The following is a 13,571-nucleotide window of genomic DNA, read 5'->3' as shown; positions in this document are numbered from 1 at the left end:
GCCTTATTAACCATCCCCTCAAGCTTCTCCTCCATTTTTTTGGTCTAATTGGCTCTCGGACATCCCTGTCACACTAAGATAACCTTAATAATAAAAAGGTTTAATAAGTAGGAATCAGGTGTAAATATGAAAGAGAAAAAATATGATTAATAGAAAAAATGATTAATCATTTGTAATAAGGCAGAAATATGTAAGGGAAAATATGATTAGTTCCTGTCAAAAATTAATCTGTATTAATCCCAAGGCAGTGAAGCTCAAAATGGATTACAACTGCAAGAATCTTCTGAAGGGTTTGAATGATGCCCAAAGTTACAAAATGGCAGCTATAAATTAAGGTATAGAAGTATCCCGAAATTGTAAAATGGCAGCCAATGTGAGTAACAGAAGCACGATCAGCAGCTAATGTTTTGCCTAAGGCACTTTCCTATAATAGGAGGAAGCACCAGGTGAAGCCTCTACTATCAATGATAGTGATGGTGCCTTATCCAAAACACCGCTGCACTGAAGAAAGGAAATTTCTAGGTAAAAACAAACAGGAGGCGCAGTCGCTAAGAGGAAGCGGCGAACCTCCATCTCAGCAACGGTGCAATCGCTATCTCAAGCAATGTGCCGCACCATTAGAAATGAGGGGAGAAAGTGAAAGAAGGCGCGCAGTTCATCGCTGACACATCTTCCTTACAAAGCAGCATTGCAAGAGCACAAGAAGGCAGACACTGTTAGCACGTCTGACATTACTAAGTAAACTTACAAGGGGACGCGAATAGGTCGATGAACCTTTTGACTCGCAATTAAGATGATCCCACCATAACTCCAGTACATGCAGATCAATAATCAAATAATCAATGTGACATCAATAATCAATTACATTAATATCAACAGGAGTCAGAAATTGTCAAACACCATGACTTTCCACTCATGAATAACCACACTTTTTCGAAGTTAGAATGTTTTTTCCCTATATTAACAATGCTAATGTCACATAAATTAATCTCAAATTCAAATGAAAAACATACAGAAACAACACTAGCTGTCCAAAGCACCGGAAGAAATGAAATCTAATCAAAGCTTGAACTATTACACATTCTAAGGTTACGGTACAAATTAATAACAAGAATATTCCCACAAACGATATCACAAACATTTAGATTCAGCAAAGAAAAGACCAAACGTTATTCCCTATAGTAGTCTTTACTTAGTGAGAATCCTTAACTAACACTAGATTAGCATCAGCATGTTGGGCTTCATGCAAAACAATTTAGAAACACAAATTTGGAAACATCTAGCTATGACTCTATCAAAACAGTGTGGTTGGTACCTAGAAATAAAAAGCAAATAGGCATAACAAACACATAGGTTCAAGAATACCTCTCCTCAATTGGATCGGCAAGTTAAGATAGTCTTCGTCATCAGGACATCAGTTTGGTCAGCCACGCATCAGGATTCATCTTCAAGATTCAGAAAGGCAAAGTCTTTAAGAAATAAAGTTAAGCGCGTATCTTGTCAAGACACTCTAGAAAGTAACAACCTTTCAGCCAGCAAGAAATCGAGCACATGTTTTCCTTCCCTTTGTGCAGTCCGGCTAAATTAGATTTCCTAAAACTACTTCCCAAGTCCCTATTGGTCAAGGGATCGCATGTTCACACTTTGTCCACTAAAACTAAAACTTCAAATCTATGAATTCTACTACTACTCCATTCACATGTCACTAATTGGCTTCTCCTGTGATGTTCTCATCATCCGGCTCGTCAGGTAACAATAGTGTTGCAGCTTACACTCCAGTCAGTGTCTTCTTTGTTCTTCTCCTGTGAAAGTCAGTCTAACACAGTTTACACTCAAAATGTTACATTTAGCAAGAACAGCATCTTCTGCCAGTTGGTTCTCATGAGAAAGACTTTTAGCTATGAGCATATTTACACAATACAATGGAAAATCATAGTTTAACTCTCTAGGACAGCCATTTTATTAAACGTTAAGAAATACAGCTTGACATGAGGCCGGGCAACTAGGCCAAGACCTCCACTAAGTTAAAGCCTACACTTAATAAAGCGAATACATGATGCATAACTCTTAATGTGATATATTACTATATTAATTAAACACATACTCAACATTTCATATTAATAAACTATTAATAAGTATACTTTGTGAACATTGACGGCCACACATCGTGATCACATTTTCAAATGCATGCATTAATTTTCAACGTTATTGCTTTTTCTACACAAATCCATTACTCATTAACAATCTTTATTAAAACACCTGCGCTAGCAACACCCCGGAGCCCCAGCGCATCATCCAAACGTGAATTGACCAATTGCTAAAAAAGCACATCTCTGTAAACAGGCAACCCAATTAATTTAAAAGAAAAAGAAAATACTAATGAAACAAGAAGTAAACGGCACAAGGAAGTGTCTACAGACAGTACACTGAAGACAGAAACACTTTTTTTAGTAAATCTGTTATTCTGAAAACATTAGTGAGACCAAATTCAGGCAAACAGACATATAATTGATACACCCTGACACATACCATTATTAACCGTCATTCACATATGCTCATAAAGAATACTTTCAATCAAAGGTGAGGGAAAAAAGAGTACTTATCTTGTGAGCAGCAGTAACAAAAGAAGGAAGATGGCTGCATGTTGCTGGACTTTATACTTTACTGGAAAGCTTACAGTGTTCTAAATTCTGTCTATTGTTGCTTCTTTGAGTGGGTAATAAAAGGGGATTGTATAATGTCAGCCTCCTGTCATGCCATCAAATCAAAATGCTCGAACATGGCAAGAACCTACTGACCAGTAAAAGACAAACTATTTACAGGTGCCTCCATACCCTCCGAAGGCTTTAAATAAATACATGGGGAAATACAGCTCTTCTCTTTTGGATTAAAACTCAAAACATGCGAAAAGCGACCACCCTCAAGAGTCCAAGCAGAATCAAGTGGGACCTGAAGTCAACACTGCCAGCCTTTTTCCTGGTGCTAGCTCAAACGTGAAAACGTCAGACTCCACTTTCTCAATTTTAAACAGATATAATTTCAGCTGATGGCACTTGAACAGAACATATACCCTCTTAGCCCTAAAACAACTAGTACCATGACTGAACCGCATCCCACAAACTAAAGTTAAAACTCAGGCACCTGTAAGAACTGCTGTCCCCATTCCCTCTGCCAGTAACACTCTAGCTGTGTAAACCACAGCCTCCCCTCTAGCCCCTCGCGGGGTGCCGAAAGCAAAGCGCAGGAATGTGCCACCTACATTAACAGTGGGCGCTAAAATAACATGTGCTGGGGCAAGTAGGGAGTGTTGATGCAGGAACACACCGAGGAACACAGGACAAGAGGATTAAACAGATTTTCTCAAATGCCCTGTGCCAAGAGAGGTGTTGAGGTAGCATCATTTTACCTTGCCTATAGGCGCGTTTGTACAAGTGCAGGTTTATCCACTTACCAGGCTGCAGTGGCCATTCAGTAATGTCAATCTAGATCATACAGTGAACTACCTAGACATTTCCAAAATCATGATTATTGCCCTCATAAGGGGGCATAACTTGAAGATTTGGGGGTTTACCTGGCAGTGATGGGTGACTGTGGCTGGGAGGCGGGCTTCAGAAAGTTTTAGTTTCTGGAGTTGCTGTGAGGTCTTGTGAAGGCTGGGATGGTAAGGCAACCCCACCCTTTTCCAACTCTTCAAAGGGCAACGTGGGGTCCTTGCATGTGATCCTTACTGACCACACGTCACACTTTGATCTCCTGGGAAAGGGTCGAATGAGGCGACATTAATAATTAGAATGCAGCCACTTTCTGAGATGATGCTCATGCCACCCAGGGCTTGTTCCAAAAGTGACAATACTGTATGTCATGGGGGTGACCCCAAATGGCTCAGATAAGCGTAGGCCAGGGCAGCAGTAATTTAAGCCCTTGTGTCAGTAAAAGTGCCTGCCTGGCCACCCTTCTCTCACATAGAGCAAGGGCCAGTGTATGATGCCAACAGTGAGGGCAGGCACTGGTAAGAGACAGGTGTCTGGCAGGTACATTTTCTTGCTCTATGTGCCAACCACACTCACAATTCGATAACCGGAATAAACAGCGTGTAATGTGATTATTTAATTACCAAGGTGAAAGGCAGAATAAGCAGGAACATTTTTGGAATGGAGCCACGCCCCCCTCCTCCCCCCCAAGGAAGCTGCCAGCCCTACAGTGCACTGCCTTAATTCTAAGTGTCACCCCGAACTCCCCTTTCCAGCAGCACCACATGATTACCATGACACGGAAACACACTTTCGGGGGAGCTGGTAAATTTAAATATGAAGCTTTCACCAGGCCCGCTTCCAGGATTCTGAGCACGGGGCGGCCTTGAAAAAGCACGATGGTCAATGAAGGTGTATAGGGGAGTGAGCAAAAATCTTCAAAGTGTTTTAAAGCTCTGCTATTTACTGGCAATTGTAACATGTCTAAGATACAAAGTCTTCACGTCTTTAGTAAACTGGGTCCATGGATGCCATTTTCAGTGACCAGTGTGCACTCTTGGTACAGTTGCAGGCTTGTGGACTGTAAACAGGGTACTGGGCACAGGGCATAGGGGTAGCCATGCTCTGTGCCTACTGGGAATAGCTATGTACAGAGATTGCTGAAGTCAGGGGATTTTGGGCTCAGGAGAGTGTTTGAATTGCATGAAAAATTCCGGGGAGATAATGTATTATATGTAATCATACATTTTAAACATATTATCTCATTGCAGCAGAGGTTTCAAAACCCATGTTTCACAAGAATTATATCACAAGTATAAATCATTTATTTTTTACAATTAGTGGAAATCATATTTGCCCTCAATATGAAATATTTCAATCCATGAAAAGGCCGTAAAGAGGTATAGTGTATTGACACAGACAGAGGTATTGTTTTAGATGCACGATTTCACGACTACTCTGCTGTTTTACGACCTACTATATATTAAGGTTTACATTTTGTCATGAGAAAACCACATTGACAATATAAGAGAAGGGATGAGAGAATTATAATTTTTTCCCACAATTGTTGTGCCTTTTCATTATTTCTGTCTGTCCTTTTCTCCTTTCTTCTCCTGCCCGCCTGCTTCTTTCCAATCTCTGTCCTTACTTCCTCTTCTCTCCCGCCCATCTAATTCCTTTCATTATGTCTTGCCAATCACCTTTGTCCTTTCTCTTTCCTCTTCCCTTATGCCCTCTCCATTATATCCCCTTCAAATATTTTCTCACTCTTTTTTACCACTTTGTTTTTAGGATGAGCGCACAAGCGCTCCGATGTGTTGTAATCTATCTGGTGGCTTTTAACCATGCACACCGCACTCCCATCACTATCACTCGTTCAGGAGCTTGCCTTTCAAAAATCATTTGTTATAATTGGTAAATGCTTTACATTTTTCCCTCCATGTGGTGGTTTGGTTACCACCTTGCAGACTGCCCCTGTTACATGAATAATAGCATGATTGCCGATACATTTGTCTGCGAGCGAACTTCTTTTTCTTTTTGTGTCTCTCCTTCATGCTCATGGGGCAATGGTTCTTCGAATCGGCTTGCTTATGTCAACAGTGTTACTTTTCATTTTCAATTTAAGTGGCAAAGAAAAGTCTAGTTGGGAATTTGCAATGCTAATAGTTCTAACTCGAGCAAACATGAGACCTATTGCATTGCAAATGCTTGTTTTCTCTCTGCTTTACACCTGGGGGCTCTTTTTTGTCACCTCCTAACCCCTTTCTTTCGGCCTTTGAAACATTACATCCTTCTCACTCTCTTCCTCCTTCCTCTACACCTCAACTCCTTCCTCAATTTTCTTCTCTTCCTTCACCTCAAAGACCGTCTCCTTCACTTTTCTGTCTCCTCCTTTCTCTGAATAATATTGCTTTTTTCCCATGAGAAGCCCCGAGTTTGCCAGTCTGGGTTCCACTCTGAGTGAGAGGAAATCCCTCCCACGCAGAGCTGTCCTTTGCTCAGGGAGTGTCCTAGGAGACACCAAATTTGTCACCCTTTTGCATCCATTATCTCTAATTATCTATGAACTGAACATTTGATATGTGAGGAAGGCAAGATACAGAAGCGCCATGAAAAGAAAAACACACAAAAACACACAAAAAGCAGACATCAGGAGCCTCCAGAAAAAAATGTTTCAACACACTCTTCTTTGAACCTAAGAAGACTGCTGAGTGGAGCTCCAGCAACCCTCTGGAGGTCGGCACCTTGGGCTTGGGCCCAGTTCGCATTATTAAGGCCTGCCCTGCACCCACCCCTTGGACGAGTCAATAAAGAGCGGGGGTAGGAGGTATGTTAAATTAACTTTAATCAGTGCAGAACACGATGGGAAACCTGTCTCCTCTGGGCCCTGGTACCACTGCCCCATCTGCACCACTGATAGCTATGTGCCATTACCTGTTTTGGGGTTATCTTGAATTTGGAAAGCATATTAAACATGTTGAAACCTACAGTATTCTCTTTATTCATAGACAAACGAAACCCACGCCACCTACACGAACATGATGTTTTTGTCTTCGAGATCGGACCAGATAATAACAAGAGACAGGGAACTCAACATAAGTTATTCCTGCACCTATCCACTTGATATGAAGCTCAGTCTTCTAACAGCACTGAGGCCCATGTCAAGGTAAGTGTCATTCTTAAGTGCTCTCCAAAAATGTCTCCAATTTTTAGGGCCTATGGCGATTGAAGAATTTCTCCAATTCTTATCACAAATACTTGATAGTTATTTTGGTTAAAAGATGGTATCATGAGCTGATTGAAGCGTTCCATCTTTGACTGAAAATTATTCAGGAAAAAAATTGCACTTGTAGAAAGGAACTCCTTTACATGTCTCTGTCAAGACAGGCTGTAAGAATTTGTGGAAATATGAATCAAAGAATCCGCTAAGTGCAACACATAAATAATCTATATTTGTCCGATCATTTGCGGCCGTATATCCCATTTCGGGGCATACATTTGTTTTTGCCTAAAATTGAATTACTGCTTGTACACAAAACTCAGATGTTTGTGCTCACGAATTGCGGCAGGAGAAACCTAACACTAATCGTGGGTAACACTATCTCAAGTGTGCTGTTCGCACATGCAGAAATGCACAATACGATGCACTATTTGCTTGCTATTCCCTTGTCCCACAAAATGCGTACAAATTGCAGGTGTAGGAATGGGTGCCAATTTTAGTATTTGGAAATTAGATTTTTATAAATCATATTTAGTTTTCTATACATCAAACATTATTAACACATCATTTCAAAGAACATATTTTAACACTACACAACGCATTCCAAATCGGGCCGAATAACGTGAATTTAAATAGAAAAAGAGGCTGAGAAAAGACTCAGATCCATGCCATCTACTCTGTAAAACGCTCTTCACAGTCCCCATATTTTGTTAAATATCCAGCCTCAAAACCATTTTACGTATATCACCTGCTCAGCAGACATACATTGGTCTATTTCTTCCTATCATTCCAAGTCCCAGAGGAGGCATGATTTGCCCACTCTCTTGCAATGTCTTGCTTGGCGATCATAAGTCCAAGTGTAAAAAGTGTAATTTTGCTCCTGTGTTGTTCAATTTCCTTGGGCATTTCAGGATGATGAACTGTGTAGTCAACGGGACCCAAGGATCCAGTAGTTTCAATATTTCTTCTGTTATGGCTTCCATGTAACTGTGCCTGATTTTCCATGTTTTAGAAATCTGTTGTTTATGACTAGCCCCATCTTGTATGGTGTAGGAAAGTCCCCCTTTTTGCCCCGGTCAGGAAGAATGTGCTAATTAAATCCCTGACAGCCTGGGCTGAGGCTCAAGAGGTAGGCACAAAGGAAGCTCCAGTGGGAGTTGAGGGGAAGGATACCAGCTCCATCCGCAGTGAGGACACCCACACCTCAATGAGGGGAAGAAGAAAGGTCATCAATCCACACAGTCCTCAGGGTCATGCCTGAAGCTAGTTGGGGAAAGGGAGTCCCTTTAGAAGGGGAGAACCTGTCCCCCATGGAGAAATAGGTGGAAGCCCAGCTGGCCTATATTGCTTAAGAGGCAGAAAAGTTGTCCCTAGAAAAGAAAAAATGGGCAAGAGAAGAACAAAGCGCTGGTGTCAGCAAAGAAGAAGTTGAGATGTCTAGGGGTGGTAGGTTTTGTTTCAGGTTACCCAAGTGGGTGGTGGCTGCATATCAAGAGGGGGATGACGTAGACAAATGGCCTGCAGCCTTTAAAAGGGCTCTCAGAATGAGAAGAGTTAAGCGTCAGTGCTGGGGTTCACTCCTATGGTAGTTGATTCCAGTATCTGGGAGGGATAAGCTCCTGACCCTAGGGGAAGAGGAGACAGACTCCTATTCCAACATGAAAAGGTGTCTCACCCAGAAGTTTGGTCTGACCCCAGAGCAATACACAAAAAGTTCCTGGACTCCCAGTAGGTCACTACCCAAACCTGGGTCGACTTTGTGGACATCTCACAGAAGGCACTAGATGGCTCGACACAGGGTAACCAGGTAAGTACCTATGAGGGGCTATACAATTTCATCATGAAGGAGCACCTTCTAACTAATTGTGTTCAAGAGAGGTTACACAAGTAACTGGTTGACTCTAAGTTGACCAAACCCCAGGGATCTGGGGGAGGCAGCAGATGAGTGGTTAAGAACAAGAGTAACCCAGAAACCCCCAAGGGGTGATCAGAAAAAGGGAGGACAGGGCTCTTCCCAGGGGAAGACCCAGGGGAAGAAAGATTAAAAGTCCAAGGAGTCCTCACAAGAGTCCCCAAAACCCGCACAGGGAGGGGGAACCCTGAGCCAGGCCACTTCCAAGGGGAGGGGTATTAGGGGAAGCATTATGATCCTGTCAAGGCAAAAAAGTTCCAAGAACTTGCCAAGGCAGGTCAGTGTTTTGAGTCTCACCAGCCTGGACAAAAAAGAGGGCATGCTGTCTACTCAAAGAAGCTCAGCCCCATGGGATTGTTAGTGTAGGTGTGGGGGTGGAAATGGGCCCAGGGATGGGGTCACGGTACACAGAGGTCATCTTAGTGTCTGTAGATGGGGGTGGGCATTGCAGCCATGGCAACCTTACCTCCCAGCTTGAAGAGGTACAGGCAGAGGCCTAAAGTCAATGGAACTGAGGTGGAGGCTCTAAGAGATATAGGAGCCAGTGTGACTATGATCACAGAAAAACGGGCTTCCCCAGGGCAGCTCTTACTTGGGGTATTCCGCCAGATGACTTATGCTGACAGCAGAATCAATCTCCATCCCATGGTAATGTTCAGCTTAGAATGGGGAGGTGTGACTGACCCTAAAAAGGTAGTTGTAGCTCCTACCCTCCCAATAGATTGTCTGCTGGGAAATAATCTGGAAGTATCTGAATGGTCAGAGGTGGGAAGAATGGTCCATGCACAGATGCTGGATCTACCTGAATGGGTGTGTGCTGCAACCAGATCACAGGCAGCACAACAGGGAAGTGCTGGGCACTTGGATCCTGGAGCAATGGGCCAAGCCTCCAAGAAGAAGAGAAAGGGCACAGGGTCTGGCCTGCCAGTTCCAAAGAGTAGAGAGGTGCAGGAGGAATCCAATCCTGAGGGGGAGGATCTGACCTCTGAGGGAGGGATCCCTCCCCTGCAAGCTCTGCCTGACCTGGCAGAATTGCAAGGGGCAGGGGGACCCACCAGAGAAGAGTTGTGCCAGGGATAAATAGAGTGTCCCACTCCTGAGGGCCTGAGGCAGACTGCCTCCGGGCAAAAACAAGAGCATGTCAGTGGGTCCCACAATGTTTATTGGGAGGATGGAGTCCCTATACTGAGGCCAGGGACCCCAAACCAGGAGCACCTAGGAGAGTGGTGGCCCTCTAGAAGTACAGGGAATTCCCCCTCATCTTAACCCATGATATTCCCTTGACAGGACATTTGGAACAGGCTGGTCAACCATTTGTATTGGCCCATATGTCAGGAAAAATAAGGGGTTTTGCAACTCCTGTGTCACCTGTCAGGCCAGTGGCAAGACAGGGCGCAAGCCAAAGGCTCCCTTAATACCACTGCCAGTGGTTGGAATCCATTTGAGAGGGTGGGGATTGACATTGGTCAGACACCAAACCCACCAACTGCCTCAAGTAACATTTTGGTGGTAGTGGACCATGCCACCAGGTATCCAGAGGTAATATCCCTCAGGACAGTCACTGCTCGCACAGTGGCTAGGTTCCTACTCAGTGTGTTCACCTGGGTAGGTTTTCCCAAGGAGGTGGTCTCAGATAGGGGCACAAACTTTATGTCTGCCTATCTGAAAGCGATGTAGGATACATGTGGTGTTACTTATAAGTTCACCACCCATTATCATCCCCAGCCCAATGGTCTGGTGGAAAGATTTAACAAGACCCTGAAGGGCATGAGCATGGGTTTGTCTTACAAACACAGGAGGAGATGAATGTCCTCCTTCAGTTCCTGCTGTTTGCTTACAGGGAGGTACTGCAAAAAAGGAGTTGGATTCAGCCCCTTTGAGTTATTGTGGGGACACTCTGTAAGAGGCCCATTGTGTTTGGTCAGAGTGTATTGGGAAAAGCCTCTCAAGGAGTCCAAGCAGAAGGTGCTTGACTATGTACCAGGCCTGTGTTCTTGCATCGCAGAGAATGCGAAGAAAGCAAGCAGCAACCTGGAGGCCAGCCAAGAACTCATGAAGCACTGGCATGACCAGAAGGCTACCATGCCTGAGTACCACCCAGGAAAATTGGTGTGGGTTTTAGAGCCTTTGGCTTCTAGGGCACTTCAGGCCAAGGGGTCAACCTCATTCTGGAGAACAATGGTAAGGTCACCTACCTGGTGGACCTTGGCATGTAAACAGATTGAAACCCCACCAAGACAGGGCAGACATGACCATGATCATGGTCACAGATGAGGGAAAGGAGGAGAGTGAACCTCTACCAGTCCTCCTTTCTAGTAATGTGCAAGATGGGTCAGTGGAGGCAGTAGTACTCTCCCCCAAGTTGACAGAACAGCACCAGCAAACTGCAAACAATTGTTGGAGCAGTTTGCTGGACTGCTCTCCCTGACCCCTGGACTCACTAACTGGTGTGTCCATGGCATTGACACTGGTGACAGCATACCAAAAATAAGTTGTACGTGTTGTCAGACCAGGTCAGAGCCAACATCAAGGCTGAGGTAGCTCAGAAGTTGGAGTGAAGGATGATTGAGCCCTCTGATAGCCCTTGGCCCAGTCCAGTGGTCCTGGTACCTAAACATAATGCCCAAGGTGGGAAGAAGGAACTCGGATTCTGTGTAGTTTACAGGGGTTTGAATGCAGCCACTACGACTAATGCTCACCCCATACCTAGACCTGACGAGTTCATTGATAGGTTGGGGGTTGCTCCTGAGCAAATTTGATCTGATCTCAGGATACTGGCAGATTGCCCTAAGTCCAGGAGCTAAGGAGAGGTCAGGATTTTCCACATCAGAGGACCAGTTTCAATTCAGAGTTTCAACAGTTTGGCTTGGTGTCACTGTAAAACGAGTCTCACACTGGCACCTCGTCCTGTGTAACTTGACACACTATCACACCACACAATCATGCAGACATCTTACTCTCTAACATGATGCATTATCACACAGAAGAATCAACAGGCAGTTTAACCTTTGTCGCAGATCTATTGACAAAAAAATGAAATTTTTTCAACTGTTGCTACTAGCTACACAAAATGAAAATGTCATATGCATCTCACTTTTTATAACCACCAAACACAAACTGTGGGTTCGTCACACTGCATCACCATAACACACTAACAAAGAATGATGTGTATCTCACCCTCTGTCAATGTGCAACACTAATACGTCATGTGTGAGGAACTAACAAAACACTCGTATAATTATCTGCGTCACTAAAACTGTACAATAAGACCTCTGAAATAACCAAAAGCGCTCTACAAAACACCTAAACCAAAAAATGGATACATACAAATCACACCATCTCACTACTATCACAACACACAAAATTAGATACTGAGCGTCATTGTGACCCACTAGCAACACAACTCAGACGTCTACGCCTGGGTCACCCTTGGCGTCACACTGTCATAAACCCTCACACATTTGCGTTATAAGCAAGCGGTATAACAAAACAACACACTGTACTACTCATCTCAGTTATATCTGGCCCACAATACCCCTCCAGAGCTTGAGGAGCACACAGGCTGTGGTCTCCGCGCACGCACTGCTAGCAGCACACAATGCAGTCACGGGGAAGCCCGACGCCCCACAGCCCAGCTTTCTCCACAGCAGGCCAGGACATGACAGACCCACCTCCCGGTGTCTGGTGGCGAGGGAGGAGCGGCATTTGAATGGGAATGTCCCGAGGAAGCCCTCTGGCCGGAGGGGGTGTCCCACAGTGCAGAGGAGAGGGCGCTCTTCACACCCTTTCACTAAGCCTCTTTGGGTCCTCTCCGCCTCTCGCCCCATGGCACTGTGATGAGAACTGTGCTTCCTCACATAGCCTTCCCCGCCCGAGCTATGTGAGAGGGCACACTTTCAGCTCTGCGCACGAGCTGTAAACATAGCAAACAGATTTCTGAAACTTGTCCACGGGCACAGCTACAATGCCGTCTTCATAAAAGCCCAGGCAGACCCTAGAGAGCGATCGCTCTGAGAACACAGGATGTCAAAACAAAAAACCTAAAACAATCCTTCAGGATTCCAGTGGGGGTGGGGGGCAGTGGGAGAAAGCGTGAAAGGACAGAGCCACGGAAGCCAGGAGCGAGAAAGGAAAGCACGTTTTTCAACAGTGCGTGGGTTTGAGGTAGTGTGACCAGATCTTAAGAACCAACAAGCATTTGGAATGCAATAGTCTCGTGTTTGCTCGAGTTAGAGCTCAGAGCGTTGTAAATTACTGACTGGACTTTTATTGCCACACAGACGGAAAATAACAAGAGGAAGAGAGCGAGCTGGCCCTGGAAAAGCCCCCCTCTGATGTTGGTTTATGTTTACAGAGGGAGCTGGTGGGGAGGAGGTACTGAACAAGCACCCACACTGTTGAGGTGAAACAGGCAAATGCCAAAAAAAAAAGTAAAAAAGAGGTAAACAGGACATAGCGTAATTACACAGTACTTTGTGCTGCTCCCAAAGTGAAAAAAGGCAGGACAAAGAGGCAAACTGACCACTAGCAAGCAAGGATTTTTGAAGGACACTGCAACTAACAAATCAGAACGCTGGAACTCACTCTATTGTATACTTTCGTATACAGCAGGCCGAACGCTAACGATCAACCTAAAAACGAACATAGACAAAACTGCCACACATAGGTTTTAATGCATCACTGTAATGCACACAGTAGGCACAGGGTGTCCCCACTGTCTCCTGTATATGAAATTGTGACGTAGAGAATCACATCACCAATGCATAGTCAAAGGTGATGCACTGCAACCATCTGCGGGATGCCGTGGCTCTGTCCATCTTATGATCTTAGCCCCGGTAATGGACAGCTAAAGCTGCCGCCCAAAGCCACAAGCTAATGAATTAGGCACTTGCATACATTTGAGACACAATATTGTCACATTATGGTCTGGGTTATGGTTTTATGGCCTGATTGTACCCTGGCCGCAGTC

The 13,571-nt window shown here is 44.5% G+C and overlaps 1 protein-coding gene across 1 annotated transcript in view; it reads left to right on the top strand.

The window, feature by feature from the left end:
- Nucleotides 1-13,571, top strand: part of UMOD (uromodulin) — a 188,132-nt gene that overhangs the window by 125,892 nt on the left and 48,669 nt on the right. Inside the window, exon 13 of the mRNA XM_069210268.1 lies at nt 6,479-6,636. Coding sequence (XP_069066369.1) covers nt 6,479-6,636 — 158 coding nt within the window. The remainder of the gene's footprint in view (nt 1-6,478; nt 6,637-13,571) is intronic.

This window comes from Pleurodeles waltl, chromosome 10 (assembly GCF_031143425.1).
Source record: "Pleurodeles waltl isolate 20211129_DDA chromosome 10, aPleWal1.hap1.20221129, whole genome shotgun sequence".
NCBI lineage: Eukaryota > Metazoa > Chordata > Amphibia > Caudata > Salamandridae > Pleurodeles > Pleurodeles waltl.
Note: the sequence above shows the minus strand (reverse complement) of the source record. Positions and strands in the feature narration are given on the sequence as shown.